Source organism: Microcaecilia unicolor, chromosome 9, assembly GCF_901765095.1.
Source record: "Microcaecilia unicolor chromosome 9, aMicUni1.1, whole genome shotgun sequence".
Lineage (NCBI taxonomy): Eukaryota > Metazoa > Chordata > Amphibia > Gymnophiona > Siphonopidae > Microcaecilia > Microcaecilia unicolor.
The window spans coordinates 31,988,670-32,010,059 of NC_044039.1; the positions used below are offsets into that span (position 1 = coordinate 31,988,670).

The 21,390-nt window shown below is 42.8% G+C and overlaps 1 protein-coding gene across 4 annotated transcripts in view; it reads right to left on the minus strand.

Annotated features, from left to right (window-relative positions):
- The window catches only part of NR1H4 (nuclear receptor subfamily 1 group H member 4), a 95,185-nt gene that overhangs the window by 60,308 nt on the left and 13,487 nt on the right, over nucleotides 1–21,390 (minus strand). For 3 of the 4 annotated variants that reach the window (XM_030215210.1, XM_030215208.1, XM_030215207.1), the window contains one exon: nucleotides 525–890. In XM_030215210.1, coding sequence (XP_030071070.1) covers nucleotides 525–816 — 292 coding nt within the window. In that variant the 5' untranslated portion in view covers nucleotides 817–890. Of the gene's footprint in view, nucleotides 1–524; nucleotides 891–15,516; nucleotides 15,677–21,390 lie in introns of those variants that run through there. The other variant, XM_030215209.1, reaches the window with a different exon arrangement.

Consider the following 21,390-nt stretch of genomic DNA (forward strand, 5'->3'; position numbering starts at 1 on the left):
GACTTACTCCCCACTTGTCACTGCTGATTGATACACCCTCCTGACCCTTGCCCTATTTAGTTTCATACTGTTAGATCCTGTTGCCCTGTCTCCTCCTTGTATACTTCTCTAAGTTGCCTACTTTGTAATTTTACTTAACTTTCTGTAAGCCACATTGTGCCTGCATGAGTGGGAAAATGTGGGATATAAGTGTACAATAAATAAATAAATAAAATTTATTTAATTATTGCATTTGTATCCCACATTTTCCCACCTATTTGCAGGCTCAATGTGGCTTACAGTAGTGCATCATGGCCAGAGTCACGCAAGCGTAGGTAAACAATTAGGTTACATACAAAGAAATAAATGTAACATAATGGATATAATCAATTCAGTAAATCAGAAAACAGTTAACCTATCAAGAAGTAGTGATTCATTGGCGTTCTTATTAATGATTATTATGGTAAGCCTTGTTAAAGAGATAAGCTTTTAGTTAATTTAGTTTTTAGTTCAATATGAAATTCAGATACACTAGGTAGTCCTACCTTTGCACCCTTCACAAGTTAATGCATTGTAGTGGTATCCAGAAGCTTTATCTCCACAAACCACACACAAGTCATCTCCTTTTATCCTCCCTCCAGAGGGGCCCAGTCTGGATTTCTTTTCTGTTTCCATATCTACTAACTCTGTGTCTCTTGTACAAAAAGTCTCAGAGGGTATTCTTCTCAGGTCATATATCCCAGGTGAAAACCAGTCTTCATGATACTGAGGATAGAAACCTATGTTGGAATAGTAGGGTGATGGTGAAATCTGTGGCTGATCGGAGGAGAATTGCATTGTGCTGTATGGAGATGTATATGGAGACACATCTTGATCTTGAAGGGGGGAATTTGATTGTTCTGGAAATATACCTGAAAAACACAAACATATGTGGTTAACTTTGTCATCCCTTGCTACAGCATTCCCATATATCATCTCACAAGACAACAAAAAATAGTGATAGAACGAGTGCAGGAAGAATATGACATAAACCCATTTTTAAAGGGTTTAGCTCTATAGCTATGGGAGCTAGACAATAAAATTGGCTCCTTCGAAAACTGAGCTGAGCACCTATATTTAGGTGCCTTGGAAAGATATGGTAGTGTTGGAGATACCAAGCAAAGAGGCCTTCCAGGAGGATGGGATGGTGCCCTTTATTGGAGCTTGGAGGGAGGGTAAAAATCATAGAAACTCCCTCCCAGTAGCTTTCTAAAGCCAAAAGGCTAAGAAGGTCATGAAAAAGACAGAGGGTTGGGAACCTCTGGACCCACTTGTAATCTGAGCAATGCAAAAATACCATCATGTAAGTCAAACTTGCAAAGTGTAGATATGGAACTTGTGCCCAGTTTTTATACATCTCTCTTTCTATATGAGGTCCAACCCTTACAAGCAGACTCATCTTATCCCTGACTAGAATCCTTAGTGCTGATCTAGCTCATAAAAGACCTTTTCTGTTTATACAAAGCGATTACTACTCCTTGAAGCATATATGTTACAAAGATCAACACACATCCTGGGGGGACCGAAAGCCTTTAGTTTTGTGCTCTACAACTCAACTAGGGTGTATAACAACCCAAGAAATACATTTAGCATTATGGAGGCACTTCTATAACTGAGCAACTCCATTTAGGTTCCATGAAGGGCATGGTATGAGCCTATTCAAGTAATAGAACCTGGATGCCTAGGTCCTATTATAGAATACAAGGGAAACCAATATCAGCATGGCTAATATTTAGACACCTGCAGTTACGTCAGTCATAGAGCCGTCATACATTGAGAAGCCTAAATGTGGCAGGGTTGTGTGTAACTTATTTACTTATTAACTTATTAACTTACAGTATTCTTACAGTATTCTGTAAGTTACCCATGTAAGTTGGAGCCTACCTATGTCACACCCATGCTCTGCTCCATGTATGCAAAGTGCAAGAAACAGCAGATCCAGGTGTAAAAAACAAAACAGCACTTTATTAAAGCAAAACCTGATGTGGTCCACGTTTCACTGCTTCAGTGGTATAAAACTACAACAACCAAACATAATTAAAACAACAATAAGTAATAAATAGAACAAAAAATGTAAAAGAAATAGTAACATATAAAATGTGCAGATTCCAAGAAAATTCATGTGTATCAAAAGTATACCAAGCATATGACTATGCATACTAATCAACAAAAAATCTGTGCAATGTACGCATCATATTAATTCATATATATACAGAGTATATGACACGTGAACACTTACCGCTTCGCTATGTCTGTTCCAGTCTAACAGACTGAAATAACAACTGATGCTAGCATCACCATTCCAAAAGACAATTCAAAATCAGAAGATCTTCAGCTCTCTAGTCCCCATTCTTGGAGTCAAAATATGGAACTCTCTACCTATTCCCATCAGAAGAGAAAACAGCTACCTCAACTTCGGGAAGAGGCTAAAAACCTTTCTCTTCCCAAAGACTGCTTCATAAAAACCCATCATGACTTCTACCTCCTAGTATCATCCATTATCCTTTCCTCTAATGTTTTTGGTCTCATGCATTACACCAATGGTCTCTAATGTTTCTCATACCTCACACTAACACTATTTTGCTTTTGTATCAACTAAAATGTAAACTGCACTGAACCCTGGCAAGGGGATATTAGTGGTGTACAAGAATTGATTTGAACTGAATTGAATTTGAATCTTCAGCAAAAATCTTTAGATGTGCATTTCTAAAGATTTTTGCTGAAGATAAGTGTTTGAAGATTCAGTATGACTAATTAATGCTGATAGCTTTTTTTGAGAACTACAGATGTATACTCTACAAATTTCAAAACTTTTTTGAGTGAACATTTGTAAGAATTTTACTAAAAATATTGACCCAATGGGTGATCTATTTCTTAGACGAACTGTCAACGTAATGTTTTGCCTCTAGGAATTCACTTCTAAAGGCCCACAAAATTAAGAATATCTATGTAACTAAGAGGTATATTGGGTTAATGTGTGAACAGTGATTTTTGAGTACCTCATATTGAATATTTTCTGTGTTAGTGCCAATTTATAGTATTATTCTAAACATTTACATGCATAGCACATGTATAAATGTGGGCACCCAAGTTACAGAATTATCCTTTCTGTGTCTGTGATGAAACTCTTCTAAAAGCAGGGCATAAATATCAAGAATTTATAATTATAAGTAATTAAATCAAAAGCAAAGAAGCAAACTAAAACAATTTATGCTAAAATGTCAGAAAGTCATCCAACAGGAACGCAAAGAATTCTGTGACTCATCATTTTATTCATCTTATTTAAAGCCCAGCTATCAGACTCTCATACTTTAACAAGTTGTCTTACAATTGATGGTGCAACATAGAGGGTGAATCATGACTGGTCTAATGGGGGTCCGTTGGGGCAGGAGCAATAATATAATAATATATGGTACCACTTATGGTAATACCGTGAGACTGGGGTGAACGGTCATGGCTCCTGCCCCAACAGATCTCACTAGACCATCGTGGATATTCAGGTAGGCCTGGGGGGCCTACGATGAGTGGGAGGGATTATCTGCTGTTGGGCAGTGACAGATGGGGGGGGGAGGAATGCCAGATCTCACTGGCATATGAAATCCTCCTGTCATAGGCCAGTGAATCCCTGTCCATTTTTGTTTGCCAATGCCAGGAAACGACAGAAGAAATGTGGTTGATATTCTTTTGTCATCATTAACGGCTGTCCAACATTTCTGGAGATCAATTGGTCAGAAGCAATTGAGGAAACACAAGACCAACAAGTTTATGTTTGTGTTTATTCCAGTCTTGCTATACCGCTTTTGTTGATAGGCGGATCAAAGCAGTTTATAAATAAAATGTATTGTATAGACAAGAACGCCAGCAATTAGATAGAAACCCTGGCTTCCCTGGTTCTCAGTAACCACTAGGTACAGATAATACATATTCCCAAACATGGAGGAGTGGCCTAGTGTAGGGTGGTGGACTTTGGTCCTGGGGAACTGAGGAACTGAGCTCGATTCCCGATTCAGGCACAGGCAGCTCCTTGTGACTCTGGGCAAGTCACTTAACCCTCCATTGCCCCATGTAAGCCGCATTGAGCCTGCCATGAGTGGGAAAGCGCGGGGTACAAATGTAACAAAAATAAAATAGATACTATTGGAGATTCTACATGGAATGTTGCTAATGGAATAGCAACATTCCATGTAGAATCTCAAATAGTAGCAACAGTGGAGGAGTGGCCTAGTGGTTAGGGTGGTGGACTTTGGTCCTGAGGAACTGAGCTCAATTCCCGCTTCAGGCACAGACAGCTCCTTGTGACTCTGGGCAAGTCACTTAACCCTCCATTGCCCCATGTAAGCCGCATTGAGCCTGCCACGAGTGGGAAAGCGCGGGGTACAAATGTAACAAAAAAATGTCTAGTAACTAGTAATAAAGACCATGGAAGCCAAACTGATCTAAAGCTTTAAAAAGAAAGGGCCAAGAAACAAGAGCAAAAGCTTTTTCAGCATCTTAACTAATAACCTAAGCTTCTGTGCCCTTATATGTGGAGAAGTAGCCTAGAGGTTAGTGCAGCAGATTTTGATCCTGGCGAAAGTGGGTTTGATTCCCACTGCAACTCCTTGTGACACTGAGCAAGTCACTTAACCCTCCATTGTCCCAGGTACAAAATACATACCTGTATATCATACATACACTGCTTTGATTGTAACCACAGAAAGGCAGTATGTCAATTCCCCTATATACCATGCTCCCAGGCTGTATTTTCCTAACATTAAAAATAGCATGCCTCTTCTGCACAAATCCCACCTGATCTGGATTGATAAGGCACGGCAATATATCATTCAAGTGCAAGGTCTACATTAAGTAAGGAAATAGGCCTATAACAGGCTACCAGATTAGGATCCTTGCCCACTTTAGGTATAAATTTTATAAGAGCTGTGTTAGCCTCCACTGTGAAGCAGTGGCGTAGCCACAGGTGGGCTTGGGTGGGCCAGGGCCCACCCATTTATGGCTCAGGCCCACCCAACAGTAGCACATGTTTAGTGGTAACTGTGGGAATCCCAAGCTCCGCCAGCTGAAGATTTCCCCTGATGGTAACAAAAACGCTACTCTCCACGACACCGGCACCTGCTCAGTTTTCAGTGCATTCCTGCTGCCAAGGTGGAAAGAAGCGTTTTCCCACCAGCTGAGATTTTTTTTTTTGGAGGGAGGGAGAACACTTTGTGCCCACCCAATTCTTGCCTAGGCCCACCCAAAATCAGTTTTCTGGCTACGCCCCTGCTGTGAAGGCACCACATGTTGTTACGTGTGCAAAATAAACTTCTAATTGGGATTCCAGCAGTCGATAAAACTTACCAGAATACCCATCTGGTCCTGTAGAGTTACATAATTTGAGTGAATGAATTGCCTGCTGAATTTCTCCTGATGTTATAGGCCCATTTACTAACTCTAATTCAGTTGCAGTTAAATGGGGAAGTTGTAACTTATGCAGGTCAAATGTATTATTAATATGGGCACCATCCGAAGCTGAATAAAGATGACTACAGAACCTTTTTAAACATGTAGAGATGTCTCTACTCTGAATGATAATAGAGTCATCATCATCAGCGTGAATTGACTCTATCGGATCGATATTCAAAGCGACCAGCCACAAAGAGCTCCTAGCCGGTTACATTGCTTGTTTGAGGCTAACTGGTCATCTTCAGTCGCACTCAACCAGTGTGGAAGATGTATCTGCCTGCCTCACGTGCTCACTCTTCCCCTTATAAAAATGTAAGAACATAGGCATTGCTGTACAGGGTCGGACCGAAGGTCCATCAAGCCCAGTATCCTGTTTACAACAGTGGCCAACCGGGGTCACGTGTACTTGGCAAGATCCCAAAAGAGTAAAAACAGATTTTATGCTGCTTATCCTAGGAATAAGCGGGGGAGGGGGTGTATCTACAATGAAAGCACAGACACACAGCTCTTTCTTTCTGAAGAAGTTTCTTGGAACACATTCAAATCTGGCTCCATTAGAACAGCAGCCTGTGAGTCTAAAGTCCTCAGAGCTCTAAGGCCGTACTTGATTTTTTTCAGTGAAAGCTGTTAATGTGTTATGGGAAAAGTGTTTACTTTACCAGGAATCTATTTTTGATTGTGCATTAATTTAGAATGATTGCACTGTAATTCTTCTTTAAACACGAATTGAAGTTGAACTCATTAGGGCTAATTTCTTGGCTCTGTGGCATCACATTTTGGTCTTATGCCCAGGTCCTTCTTCCTTTTTTTTTGTACTACATTTTACTTTATTTTTTCAATAAATGTTTTATTAAAGTTTCAAATGGAAGAACTACAAACACAAAATACGATGCACTCCAAAAAGTAGGTAACCAACAGTGTACCCCTAAAGCTTTCCCCATCTTCCAAAATATTTATCCCCTTTTCTTTCTCCTAATCCAACCCACCTCCCCCTACCTTTTTGAGGTTTGGTCGTGAAAAAAAATGGACCAAGTAAAGTCGGCCAAGTGCTCATCAGGGACGCCCTTCTTTTTTCTATTATCGACCGAGGACGACCATCTCCTAATCACGCCCCAGTCCTGCCTTCGCTACCCTGCCGACACACCCCCGTGAACTTTGGTCGTCCCCATGATGAAAAGCAGTCGAAGGTGTCAAAATATCAGCTTTCGATTATGCCAATTTGGACGACCTTGCGAGAAGGACGCCCATCTCCCGATTTGTGTTGAAAGATGGGCGTCCTTCTCTTTCGAAAATAAGCGTACTATTACTCATTTTTTGAAATTGAATAAGCAAAAAAACAAACTTCTTCGGTTTGGGGATTTTGATTTACTTTCAGAAAAGAATGCTGTATTAGTTTCTGGAGAAAGTTTGAGATCATTCGGGGGGGGGTCACGTGATGCTGCACTGCTGAGCAGACATGGGTCTCTTAGGCTGCGTCCCAACCGCTGTTAAATAACGAGCAAACCCCAGCAAAACAGTACCCCTACTCATTTACTGCAGGGCTTTGAGGCGTGGAGCTCGTCGGTGATTTTGGTACCTGCACCATATCGGAGGGTGACATATCTGGATGCCGACTAAAACTCAGAGAGCGGGGAACGACCGCGTTTCATGCACAAGCTCCAAGATGGCGATGGATCAGGCCGCAGCGATTACGGCTCCTGTGGTGACGCTACAAGAAGAAGCGGTCAGAGAACTTACAAAACAACTTACTGTGGTTTAGGACAATAGATGATCTAAATTACAAGCATCAGTAGACGATATCCGAGAAAGTATGGAACGACAGGGCTCATGGCTGCAAAGAGCAGAGGAGCAGATCTCCAGTAAAGAAGACCGCGTGGCAGGGGCGGAGGCTCGCCTCACTGCTCTGGAATCTCAATATAAGGCGGTATTACAGCAGGTTGAGGACCAGGAGAACAGAGGGCAACGGAATAATGTTTGCATTATTGGCTTTCCTGAGTCGGTTAAGGAGCAGGAGTTGTGGGATTTTATGGAGCATTAGTTCCCTCATAAGCTGGGCTCCTTGGCACCTGACCTCTGTATGAAGGTAGAACACATTCATAGAATCAGGCCGCTAAAGGAGGGAGACACGAGACCACGACCGGTTATGGCCAGAGTCCTAAATTATGCAGAGAAGGAAAAGCTTATGCAGCTTTTTCAGGCTCAGAGACAAGTAGATTATAATGGGGCTCGGATTCTACTATTTAAGATTTTTTGCCTAGAGTGGCGGAAATGCACAAGCGAATGGGTCAACACTGCAAGCATCTGTTTAACAAAGGAGTGAGGATTGCGATTTTGTATCCTGCCAAAGTGCGAGTCATCCACGACAACAAAACCTTGTTTTTCTCAGACCCCGCAGACCTGAAGAAGTTCATCGCAAGAGAGTGTGATGCAAAGTGGTTGAGAAAGAGCCCTGGCTGGAGGAGGTGTGGAGCTCGAGTACGCTTCAGTTTGCTGTTACTTGGTTTTACTGAACTATGAGTGCTTGCGTTACAGTGTGGGTTCCCAGCTTATCGGAGTCACGTATCTGGGAATTACAGGATCTTGATATCTCTGGACAGACACTGAGTTGGTATATGCATAAGGGGGGTTTGTCGGCAATACCTTTCATGCTGTTCTTTTACGGGGTTTGCATCAGAATATCAGTGGGAGGGGGGGGTGGTTAAAGTTTGACTGGAGGTGAAGTTAGGTATGTTGAGGTTGAGGTGGATGAGAGGGCTGTGGCGTGTGTGGAGGGATGTAATGGGGGGAGGGCGGGGGTGTTTCTATGTCTATCTTTATTTCTATTTTTGTTGTTTTCCTTCTTATTTTGTTTTTTGCGGTTCTGGATTTGGGGGTGAGGGGGAGAGTATCAAGGATGTGTCTCCTATTTCTCCTTTTCTTTTCAATTAGGTGGTGTCCCTTCATGTTCCCTACTTGTGTGGGTTCTGGTATGTCAGATGGTTGGGCAGTGGAACTGTGAAACTGTATGGGAGGGCCTGGCTAGGAGGTCCTGGGGCTGCACACCTGAGTGTCAATCATTTTTTTTTCTTTAGAAGTTTGGCTTAATTATAACCATGTCTAATATTAAGGTAATATCTTTAAATGTTGATGGTGTTCACTCACCTGTTAAAAGAACTAGGATCCTGCAAGCACTGAAAAGGAAACATACCGATGTTGCTTTGTTACAGGAGACCCATCTTTCAGTGGCGGAGCATTTGAAATTAAAGCGGGACTGGGTGGGAGACATATATTTTGTGTCGTATAATGGGAGCCAGCATGGGGTGGCAATATTGGTTAACAGGTCTCTTGTGTTTACCCTGCACACACTCCATCAAGACCAAGAGGGTAAATTTGTTATAGCTGCGGACGAGCTGCAGGGGGTTAGAGTAGCTCCTAACATTTATTCACATAGATTTTTTTTCCTTGCTCCTGGCCAAGCTGGCCTCCATGGATGAATACGCCCTAGTGATGGGCGGGGACTTCAATATTACGAGCCACCCTACCATTGATTGTAAACCACCTAATTTCCCATCAGGAAATTTTGGTGAGAGAGGAGTTAACTTCTTGATAATATACAGAGGGAATTTACACGTTTCTATGAATCTCTTTACGAAATAAGCACTTTTTCTTCAGAAGCATGTTCAAAATTTTTGGGGCTCTTCGCCTCCCTGTGCTGTCTTCAGACTAGCTTGAGAGCCTTAATGCCCCTTTCGATGGATGTGAAATACAGAGGGATATTAGGAAACTCAAAAATGCAAAGGCCCCGGGTCAGGATGGGCTAGGCCCCAAGTTCTATAAAATACTTCAGGATCTCAAAGTTCCTTCTTTTGTTCAGCTGGCAGATGCGATTCGAGATACCCAGGACATGGGGCTAGCATTAAATCATGTCTTTATAACAGTCTTGCCCAAACCCGGGAAAGATACGGAATTAGTGGGATCTTATAGGCCTATTTCTTTACTTAACCAGGACCTTAAAATAATTGCCTCAGTCCTGGCGTCCCATTTGGGCTGTTTTTTGCCGCATGTAATACATCCAGATCAGGTAGGATTTGTGTCAGGGCGATTTGCGTCGGCAAACATCTTAAAAGTGAGCCCTATTCTCTATGAGGGTAGAGGGGCTCCTGGAGACGCGATACTAGCCAGCTTGGATGCTGAAAAAGCATTTGATGTCTGGGAATACCTTTTCTGGGTGCTCCAGCAGTATGGGATCACTGGGAAATTTCACGACTGGGTGAGGGTACTTTATAGTAACCCTACAGCCCAAATTCTGGTTAATGACACCTTGACGGATACGATTCATTTGGGTCGGGGGACATGGCAGGGGTGCCCTCTATCTCCGCTTTTATTTGTTCTTGCCTTGGAACCTTTAGCTGAAAAAATACGTCAAGATCCTAATATCAAAGGGATACAGATGGGGGGCCGGGAATACCGCATTAACCTATTTGCGGATGACATGTTGCTGCTGGTTGATGGGGCTGCCTCATCACTACCAGTTATTATGCGTATCATTCGGGAATTTGGGTCGTTTGCTGGGCTATGCATCAATTTCAGTAAGTCTGAAGCCCTGCCCATCTCGCATCCGTGTATTAGTGCATCTAGCAAAGAGTTCCCACTCTCTTGGGTGACTGTCCTGCTTATAATCGAAATAGAAAAACGCCTATATTGTGACCCAAATCGGGAGATAGACGTTTATCTCACAAAAATGAATAAAGCGGTATAATCGAAATCCGAATTTGGACGTTTTCAACTGCACTCCATCACGGATGTGGACAAAGTTGATGGGGGCGTGTCGAAGGCGTGGTGAAGGCGGAACTGGGGCGTGGTTATCTGCAGATCAGAGATGGGCGCCTTTCGCCGATAATGGAAACAAAATATGCGTTTTTAGCGAGAATTTAGGGCACTTTTCCTGGACCCTGTTTTTCCACGAATAAGGCCCCAAAAAGTGCCCTAAATGACCAGATGACCACTGGAGGGAATCGGGGATGACCTCCCCTGACTCCCCCAGTGGTCACAAACCCCCTCCCATCACAAAATATGCCGTTTCACAACTGTTTATTTTCACCCTCAAATGTCATACCCACCTCCCTGGCAGCAGTATGCAGGTCACTGGAGCAGTTATTAGGGGGTGCAGTGGACTTCAGGCAGGTGGACCCAGGCCCATCCCCCCCCCCACCTGTTACACTTGTGCTGGTAAATGGGAGCCCTCCAAACCGCCCCCCAAACCCACTGTACCCACATGTAGGTGCCCCCCTTCACCCCTTAGGGCTATAGTAATGGTGTAGACTTGTGGGCAGTGGGTTTTGAGGGGGATTTGGGGGGCTCAACACACAAGGGAAGGGTGCTATGCACCTGGGAGCTCTTTTACCTTTTTTTTTGTTTTTGTAAAAGTGCCCCCTAGGGTGCCCAGTTGGTGTCCTGGCATGTGAGGGGGACCAGTGCACTACGAATCCTGGCCCCTCCCACGAATAAATGTCTTGGAGTTATTCGTTTTTGAGCTGGGCGCTTTCATTTTCCATTATCGCTGAAAAACAAAAACGCCCAGCTCAAAAAAAGATAAACGTCCAAGTTTTTCGAAAATACGGTTCGGTCCGCCCCTTCACGGACTCGTTCTCGGAGATAAACGCCCATGGAGATAGACGTTTCCGTTCGATTATGCCCCTTTGTGGGTATCAAATACTTGGCGGTCTTCTTGAGCACAGATTACAAATGGGTTTATCAAAGGAATGTGAGAGACAAACTAGAGCAGGTGCGGAAATTAAGTGTTGCTTGGAAGGATCTCCCTATTAATTTTATGGGGAGAGTTGCCCTGTGCAAGATGATCCTTTTGCCTAAATTACTATACCCGCTGCAGATGGTGCCAATGTGGATATAGAGAAAGGAAGAGGCCCTTTATCGTAAGATAATTGGTTCATTTGTGTGGCATTCCAAAAGGCCTAGAATAGCTTTTTCCAAATTAACAGCTGCCAGAGACCGAGGATGGGTAAGGTTGCCGGACCTGAGAGTATATAATGTTGTTTATTTATTACGGTGGCTTCATGAATTGCATTCGGGTGCAAAACATGTTTGCCCCCGCGGAGTTTTGGCAGAATTGGAGTAAGGCGTTTAATGCTCTTTCAGCTGTGGACCCACAGCAGAGTAAGAAGATGGGCATGATAGGCTGAAACCAATACGTGCGTGCCCTGGGGAAGGCGTGGTCGTGGTGGCGAGGAACTATTGGAGGGGCCAGGGGGTATAACCCTTTCCTGTCATTGACGGGGAATCCTGATTTTTTTTGCCAGGTATGGACTCAATGGCATTTTCTAGGTGGAAAGTTGGAGCCTGTAGATATTTGAGACAGCTAAAAGAGCTGGGTGGTAAGGCATTCCCTTCGTTCGAGCAGTGCAAGTGTGCATGGAACCTCCCAAATAATCATCTTTTTATTTCATGCAAGATAGACATTATTTCCAGTCCTTTGAGCAACAGCCGTTACAGCCATTACGATTTACCTCTAATGACCAAATTTTTATGTCTCTCTCACCCAGATTGAATAAGTTGACCCAGTGGTACCAGTTGGCCAGAGATAGTAGGACGATGCCTTATTTGGAGACCCTAGCAAAGCAATGGCAGAGGGATTTGGTCGAAGAGATCTCGAGCCCACAGATGCAGTTGATATTCCAGGAACTTCCCAGGGTTACCCCAAACGCTGCTCTTCAAGATATTCAGTATAAAATAGTGCACAGGTTATATATAACACGCAGGAGGGGGTGGCGTATGGGCCTCTGGGGAGATGATATCTGTAATAAGTGTGGCACCTCCCAGGGCACATATATACATTCTTTTATGGAGTGCATGACTCTTTCTCCTCTGTGGACACATGCGTTGAAGGTTGTTGAACAGACCTTGTGCTCTGTTACTTGGACGTACCGGGTATTGTTAGGACTTTGAAACTAAAATAATTGGGGAGGTTTTTCTGCCTATGATGACAGCAAGCACTCTTAAGAGTTAAGAGTTAACTACTACTACTTATCATTTCTAAAGCGCTACTAGACGTAGGCAGCGCTGTACACTTGAACATGAAGAGACAGTCCCTGCTCTACAGAGCTTACAATCTAATTAGGACAGAAAAACAGGACAAACAAGAGATAAAAGAATATTAAAGTGAGGATGATAAAATAAGGGTTCTGAACAAGTGAATAAGGGTTAGGAGTTAAAAGCTGCATCAAAAAGGTGGGCTTTTAGCTTAGATTTGAAGACAGCCAGAGATGGAGCTTCACGTACTGGCTCAGGAAGTCTATTCCAGGCATATGGTGCAGCAAGATAAAAGGAACGGAATCTGGAGTTAGCAGCTCTTGTGCCCAGAAGCAGTTCAACTGTGAAGGAGTCTATTTTTTATAGTATAAAACTGAAAAATTAGAACATTGATAATACCTTTTTAAAAGTGGTTTAAGTTTATTGGGAGCCTCATCTCTGTAATATTCGTGGGAAGAGGATGATTTTTTAGTTGGTCAATAAAATTAACCCATATGCTAAAATGATGTTCAACTTTCACCCCGAGAACTGACCTATCCTTGCTAAATTTATTAAAGGGTCCTTTTACTAAAGTATAGGGGCCTTTTTACAAAGGCGCACTAAAAAGTGGCCTGCAGCAGTGTGGGCGCGTGTATTGGACAAGTGCTGGACCATTTCTCCATCATGTCTGGAAAAAACGGGGCTGTTTGGGGGCAGGAAATGGACGTGCGGCAAAATTAAAACCAGCATGCGTCTATTTACTGCCTGAGCCCTTAACGCCACATTGACTTAGCGGTAAAGGCTCACGTGTTACCCACATGGTAACCGTCCAGCGCATGCCATCTGCCGATTACCACCGGTAACGACCCCGCGGTAGAAAATAGCAAATTATTTTCTACTGTGAGTTTTCAGCGTGCACCAAACTCTGAATTACCACCAAGCACATGCACTAGCCGGGCATTAATGATGATTCGACATGTGCTGCACACGCATAGGCCCCTTAGTGCGCTCTAATAGAATTAGTGCGCACTAAATGCTAAGAAGCCCATATGTATGAAATTGGCTTCTTAGCATTTAGCGCATGCTAATTTGGTTAGCGTGTGCTAAACTTTAGTAAAAGGGCCCCTAATTCTGGTCTGTGGATATAACTGCAACTGACAAAAGATCTATTTAGCCTGCTATCTTTTTTTTGTTGTTGTTACATTTGTAACCCTGCTTTTCTCACTCATGGCAGGCTCAATGTGGCAGGCAATGGAAGATTAAGTGACTTGCCCAGAGTCACAAGGAGCTGCCTGTGCCGGGAATCGAACTCAGTTCCCCAGGACCAAAGTCCACCACCCTAACCACTAGGCCACTCCTCCACTGTTGCTACTATTTGAGATTCTACATGGAATGTTGCTATTCCACTAGCAACATTCCATGTAGAGGTCAGCCCTTGCAGATCACCAATGTGGCCACGCAGGCTTCTGCTTCTGAGTCTGACGTCCTGCACATAAGTGCAGGACATCAGACTCACAGAAACAGAAGCCTGCGCAGCCTTCTACATGGAATGTTGCTAGTGGAATAGCAACATTCCATGTAGAATCTCCAATAGTATCTATTTTATTTTTATTATATTTGTACCCCGCGCTTTCCCACTCATGGCAGGCTCAATGTGGCTTACATGGGGCAATGGAGGGTTAAGTGACTTGCCCAGAGTCACAAGGAGCTGCCTGTGCCGGGAATCGAACTCAGTTCCCCAGGACCAAAGTCCACCACCCTAACCACTAGGCCACTCCTCCTGTCCAACTATTAAGAAACAGGAATGTAAAGGACATGTTCGTAACTGAGAAATTTGTTCCCTGGGCCCCTGGCAACTCATATCTGCAGAGGATACAAATGTGCTGAATCAGCCTTTAATTCAGAGGAATCTATGTAACTGAGGGGCCCTTTAACTAAGCTGCGTAAACGTCTACGTGTGCCTAACGCATGCCAAAATGGAGTTACTGCCCGGCTACAGCACGGCTCTTGCGGTAATTTCATTTTTTGGCGCACGTCCGATACGTGCGTCTGAAAAATAATTTTTTAATTTTCAGATATGCATATCGGGCACACGCCAAGTGGCATTTGATGTGCGTAGGTCATTACCGCCTGGTTACCATGTGAGACTTTACCGCTAGGTCAATGGCTGGCGGTAAGGTCTGAGACCCAAAATGGACACCCAGCAATTTTCATCCATTTTCAGCAAAACATTTTAAAAAGGCAATTTTTGCACATGCGCTGAAAAATGATCCTGTGCACGCCCAAAACACGCGTCTACACTACCGCAGGCCATTTTTCAGTGCGCCTTTGTAAAAGGATCCCTGAGTTTAGGGAAATGCCAATTTCTGCTGAGTCATTCCTCCACTCGGAGGAGAAGGAAGCCCATATGATAACGTCTGGTCCTGGTGGGAACCACAAGGTGACTGAATAAGAGAAAACTGAACAGAACCCTAACTCTGACAATAGCGACATTTACAAAGAGAGCTTCTTTCTTATCCTGAACTAAAGGTGAGTTACAGATTCAGGTACAATAAGTAAGTTGCCTGTCCAAGAGGAATTATATTCTAAGTGTACCTGAGACAATAGCAAGCAAAGTGGACCGGCCCAAGTCCATAAGCAGCCTGCTCCCCCACTCCTCCACCTTGTTTGTCGCCCTTTGCGTTTACATTTTTACAATATTAACACAGTGATAATTACTTCATCCACTATATTTGTCAAGTGTTAGTAGCCAGCAGAAAAATAAGCACATGTAATATTTCTCAGCCTAAGCTTCAGAAGAGTTGAAGAACTGAAAAGTGCAATTTAAAACACAAACCAACTAGTTAGCCACTGAAATCCGGGAGTCTTATTCCTTTTTTTTTTTCACTGCAGACATTACAAAATTCTGGTGCAGTCTGCCTCCAATCAGAAGAACTCATAAAGCCTCTACTCGGTAAACTGCCAGAGCTGGGAAACGCCGTAGGTAAGAGTTCCATGCAAATCGTTAATCAATTGAGCCTAGGCGTCTTGTCCCTTTGAACTACATCCTACCTTCAGTGGACTTCATGCTAGATATTTCCATGGCAGGTTGAAGCCGACAGATGCTGTTTCCTGAAGACCTTTTTGTCACCTATTGTCCGATAGTCTATATCTTCTGTTGGGGTCTGTCAGTTAGCTTTTCTGGCTGGCAATTCACCATCTTGTTGCTGTGTCCACGGGAACTGAAAATATATGCTTACCTTGAGTCTAGTTGGCTAAGGTGTGACCTGGAGGAGCAGTTATAAGGAGCTTACTGATTAACTTCCTTACACTACAATAAATTGTAATTAAAAAGGTATAATCTTTGTTGCTTTCGACATGCTAACTTTGTCCCTGAGAAAGTGTGTTCTGCCCAGAATAACTCTGCTTGTTACACCCACGTTCATGTTCTTGATCCACCCCATCCTTTCAAGGCTATCAACACACTTCTCTCATGTAAATTTTATGTTAATTATTACTGCAATTCTGTTAATCATTTCAGGACAATAGAGTATAATCTGTTAAACCCATACTTCATTCGGCTTTATGATGCTAGCTCTGCTGGCAGTTTCTATTACAAAGCCCGACTATCAAGTCATATCACTTTCACTTTGATTCTCTCCTCGGTATTTTGTTGCAAGATGTTTGTACGTTCTCTTCAGATGTTCTTCAATAAACATAGTTGCAAAAAAAAAAGATGCTTTCATGAGAAAACCATCATGAACGTTACTTAAAATAAGCTAAAAGAGGAAGACGTGCTGCATTATCAATGTTTTTATGGATCCCACCTTGAACATTTTGGGAGGATGGGCTATACTGAAATAAATGAAATGAAACTCGGATATCTCCATTTTACAACAGCAAGTTCAGTTCACATTTCTGTACTGGTGCCATGTTTTTACTTTGAATGAGACTTGAAATAATATAAACGTTTTGAGGGGCAATTCTACAACTGGGCATGCAGTAGGAGCCTATTCTATAAAGGAATCAACGTGCCTACGAGACTGGGAGACTGAGCATCCGAATGGCAGGTGACGTTTAATGTGAGCAAGTACAAAGCGAAACATGTGAGAAGGAGGAACCCGAACTATAGCTATGTGATGCAAGATTCCACAGTAGGAGTCACCAACCAGAAAAGGGATCTAGGTGTCATCGTTGAAGATACATTGAAACCCTCTGCTCAGTGTGTGGCCAGAAGGACACTAGGCTGTATAGAGAGAGGCTGATGGTTGATGGCTGATGGTTTCAACAGTAGTTTCAAAGAGGAAGAGCTGTAAATTTCTCTGGTTTGGAACACAGCCTGGATTTTGAACTATTTTTGGAATGGATTCAGAAGAGTAAATGGCTCCTTAAAGCAAAGGCTTTCCAGTAATTGATGATCCCAACCCAAAAGCTGTTTCCAGATATTGCAGGGAATGACTGAGCAGTAGCCTCAGAAGTATTTTGGTTTTTGTTTCATGAATATCTTGGAGGTGTACCTGTAAACGTCAGATTCAGGACCCCTGAGGAAGGCCTGTTGGCCGAAACACGGACCGTGTAGGGTCCTATTAAACTTTTCTGGCGCTCTTACTCCCTTGTTTTTGGTCTGTTTTGGTTTATCTTCCGCCTTTTTTGTGTTTTGTTCTGTTTTCACGGGAGATTTGGACTTCTTTTTCGTGTGCTTAGAGAGAGGTGTAACCAGCAGAAGAAAGGAGGTGCTGATGCCCCTATACAAGTCATTGGTGAGGCCTCACCTGGATTATTGCGTTCAGTTTTGGAGGCCGTATCTTGCTAAAGATGTAAGAAGACTTGAAGCAGTCCAGAGGAAGACAACAAAATTGATATGGGGCTTGCGCCAAAAGACATATGAGAAGAGATCTGAAGATCTGAATATGTATACCCTAGAGGAGGGGAGGGACAGAGGAGACATGACACAGACGTTTAAATACTTGAAAGGTATTAATATAAACACAAATATTTTCAGAGAAGGGAAAATGGTAAAACTAGAGGACACGAACTGAGGTTGCAGGATGGTAGACTTAGGAGTAATGTCAGAACATTCTTTTTCATGGAGAGGGTGGTTGATGCCTGGTATGCTCTTCCGAGGGACATGGTGGAGAAAAACATTGTGGTGGAATTCAAAAAGATGTGGGATGAGCACAGAGGATCTCGGAATGTATCCTTGGGAGCTTAGCCAAGTTTAGGTGGCAGAGCCGGTGGTGGGAGGCAGGGATAGTGGTTGGGAGGCGGGGATAGTGCTGGGCAGACTTATACGGTCTGTTCCCTGAAGAGGACAGGTACAAATAAAAAGTAGCACATATGAATTTATCTTGTTGGGCAGACTGGATGGACCGTGCAGGTCTTTTTCTGCCATCATCTACTATGTTACTATGTAATTAGAAAATGAATGGTATAAAAAAACAAAACTTAAAGGGCTGAATGTGGGTTTGCATGTCAAGTGGTGCTTAGATAACAACTCTGGCTGTATCAGCTAAGGCCAGTGCTGGGCTGGCTTATACCATCCGAGTCCCACATATAGAAATCCAGTTTAGGATGGGCCGGAGAGAGCTTCAATAGAAACTCCAGTAATTTGGAAAGCGAGGACAATGCCAGCCAGACTTACGGTCCATGTCCCGCAAATGAAAAGACGGATTCAGATAGGTTGGAGTGGGCTTTGATGGTAACTCCAGTAGGACAGAGCTGAGCAGACTTCTACAGTCTGTGTCCCAGAAACAACAAAGAAAGACCATGATCACCTACATAATATCACGTTCATTGTTGATTTATTCTTGAATTGAGAATGAATGTGACTTAATCTGCAGTCACTTACTATGTTACTAATACTTGCCACCTAGATCTGGGCAGCTCCCTATAAAAATTACTCCCTTATCCCCTAATATTCAGCCCGCAGCGGGCGCCAAAACTGAATATGGCCAGTGCCCACACAACTGTTGGCTCCTTCCCAAGTCCATCCATGGCATTGTATAGTTAAGTGTCTTAGGATATCCGGGGATGGCTCATTTGAGTGGGCTTTCAGCAGCAAGAGCTTCTCCTGCCCACTTAAACCCTGTTGAATATTTACCTTTTGATATAGAACCAAAAGAAAAGTGAGGAAAAACCAAGTTAGGATACCAAAAGATGCTTTATTTGTAAAACCAATAAAGCGTCTTTTGGTATCCTAACTTGGTTTTTCCTCACTTTTATTTTGGTTCTATATCTCACGGTATCGAGAGGGTTTTTACCTCGAATATTTACCTTTTAGCATTTATAGCAGCAGCTTTGATAAATCATTTCAAGAAAGTGGTCAATGATCAGATTTGGTATTAGAGCTAGAGATGGCATCGCATGAAAAGCGATATACAAACTAGAACAGAAGCGAGATGAAAGCTAGCAGGAAAAGCTACTGACTCTGTGAAGTCCCTTAAAATTCCACTTAGATGTAAAAGTTCCATAACTTTCAAAATACAATATAGTTTTGATTATCCAACCTTCGCTAATCCAACCATCTGGCATATCCGACAGCCCCCCCTCCCAGTGATGTAATTACATTTATTTCTATTAAACATTTTTCTTTTAGAACAAGCACATGTACAGTAATTATGTTCTGGTCGCCGCATCTCAAGAAAGATATAGTAGAATTGGAAAAGGTGCAGCGAAGGGCGACTAAAATGATAGTGGGGATGGGACGACTTCCCTATGAAGAAAGACTAAGGAGGCTAGGGCTTTTCAGCTTGGAGAAGAGACGGCTGAGGGGAGACATGATAGAGGTATATAAAATAATGAGTGGAGTGGAACAGGTGGATGTGAAGCGTCTGTTCACGCTTTCCAAAAATACTAGGACTAGGAGGCATGTGATGAAACTACAGTGTAGTAAATTTAAAACAAATCGTAGAAATGTTTTCTTCACCCAATGCATAATTAAACTCTGGAATTCGTTGCCAGAGAAAGTTGTGAAGGCGGTTAGCTTGGCAGAGTTTAAAAAAGGGTTAGACGGTTTCCTAAAGAACATGTCCATACATAGGAGCAACTTTTCAAAATTATTGGGGGTGCTAAGCCCAATGGAAATTACCCCTCCCTGGACAAATACAAGGAATTTTCTCAATATTGGGGGTGCTCAAGCACCCACAGAGTCGGCTCCAATGTGTCCATAAACCACTACTAAATGGACTTGGGAAAAATCCACAATTCCAGGAATAACATGTATAGAATGTTTGTACGTTTGGGAAGCTTGCCAGGTGCCCTTGGCCTGGATTGGCCGCTGTCGTGGACAGGATGCTGGGCTCGATGGACCTTTGGTCTTTTCCCAGTGTGGCATTACTTATGTACTTATGTAGCACTCCAATCATGCTGCAGAATGTGCTATAGTGTTGTTAATAAACAATTTTTGAAAATTGGGAACGCTATGCTTTTGTTTATGCATTGTTTGAGGGGTTACCATTGTTTTCACTTATCCGACAATGGGTCAGTCCTGTTTACATTGGATAATCAAGACTGTACTGTACACTCGTTCATGTCTGTCAATAGTAATAGAGAGCGGTCAATTTTCTTTTGACCACTGTAAGGTTTTTCAAATACTGTATGTAGATTCATCAGATTTATTGATTCAGCTCTTGCTGCAATCATTTTTCTCTTCATCTCAGGTATACGAAACATTCCTATTAAGATATCCTACTGCTACAGGATTACGATATAAATGACAACTTGATAGCATGTTTTCCTTTCATGCTATTTCTATTTGGAACAATCTGCCTCTCAATACATTACAGCTGAATCAAACTATGCTCGATTCTGAAAGAAATCGAAAACTTTTTTATTTGATACATTTTCAGGATTTATCTTGCTGATAGCTCTAGAAGGATGTAATTTTTTATCATTTTAATTTTTTATGATGATGTAATTTCCCATTGGTAATTATATGGGTCTCTTATTCTGTAAGCCGCCTAGAACCTCCAGTTCGAATTTGTGCGGTGAATACGTTTCAGATTAGATTACATTTGGGAAGCTGGCATATTTTCACTGAAGGCATGCCATGACACTATCAGCCTCACATAGTTGTGCAATGGATTTAAGGTTCTTGATATTAGTATACTTCAACAGAACCACAGACTGTTAATGATGAACAGTAGGATCCCGCCTACAAAACGCCAAGTAGTGAAACATCACTGGGATACACATGAACCAAAAAAGAAATCCCTGAGTGTTAACCGAAACGATCACACTTTAGTCCAGTGGTTTCCAAACCTGATCCTGGAGGCACCCCAGCCACTCAGGTTTTCAGGATATCCACAATGAATTTTAATGAGAGAGATTTACATGCACTGCCTCCACTGCATGCAAATCTCTTTCATGAATATTCATTATGGATATCCTGAAAACATGACTGGTTGGGATGCCTCCAGGACAAGGTTTGGGAACCACTGCTTTAGCCTCAGACAGTACAGAGACCAAGCAACCAGCCTTACTGTACAAGTTCAACTCCCACCCACCTCCCACCCCCAACACACAGGGTCAACCCTAGGCAAGACTAGGCCAGTGTCTAGGGGCAGCAAAAAGCAGCTGCAGTGAAAGCAAAACAGTAAATCCTGACAATCACATAAGCGCAAAGAATCATCAGCCCCTACTTTCACCTGCAAAACAAAGTTCAATATTTTAAAGTATGATGTCCAGTTATGCTTCTGTATAGAACGGTTGTAGGGTCATCAGAATTGTCTGGAGATTAATTGGAGGGAGGCATAACTGAAGGTTTGCCTAAGGCACTGAATACTCTTGCAGTGGTCATAAGAATACACACGCACATTTTCTCTCTCTTCCTTCCCCCAGTTTTCACTTTTGCTCTTTGTCTTGTCTCGCTTTTCCTCTTCACCTAGAACTTTCTTTCTTCCTAACTCCCTTCTAGCACACAGAGCTGCTCAACCTGATCTTCCCTGT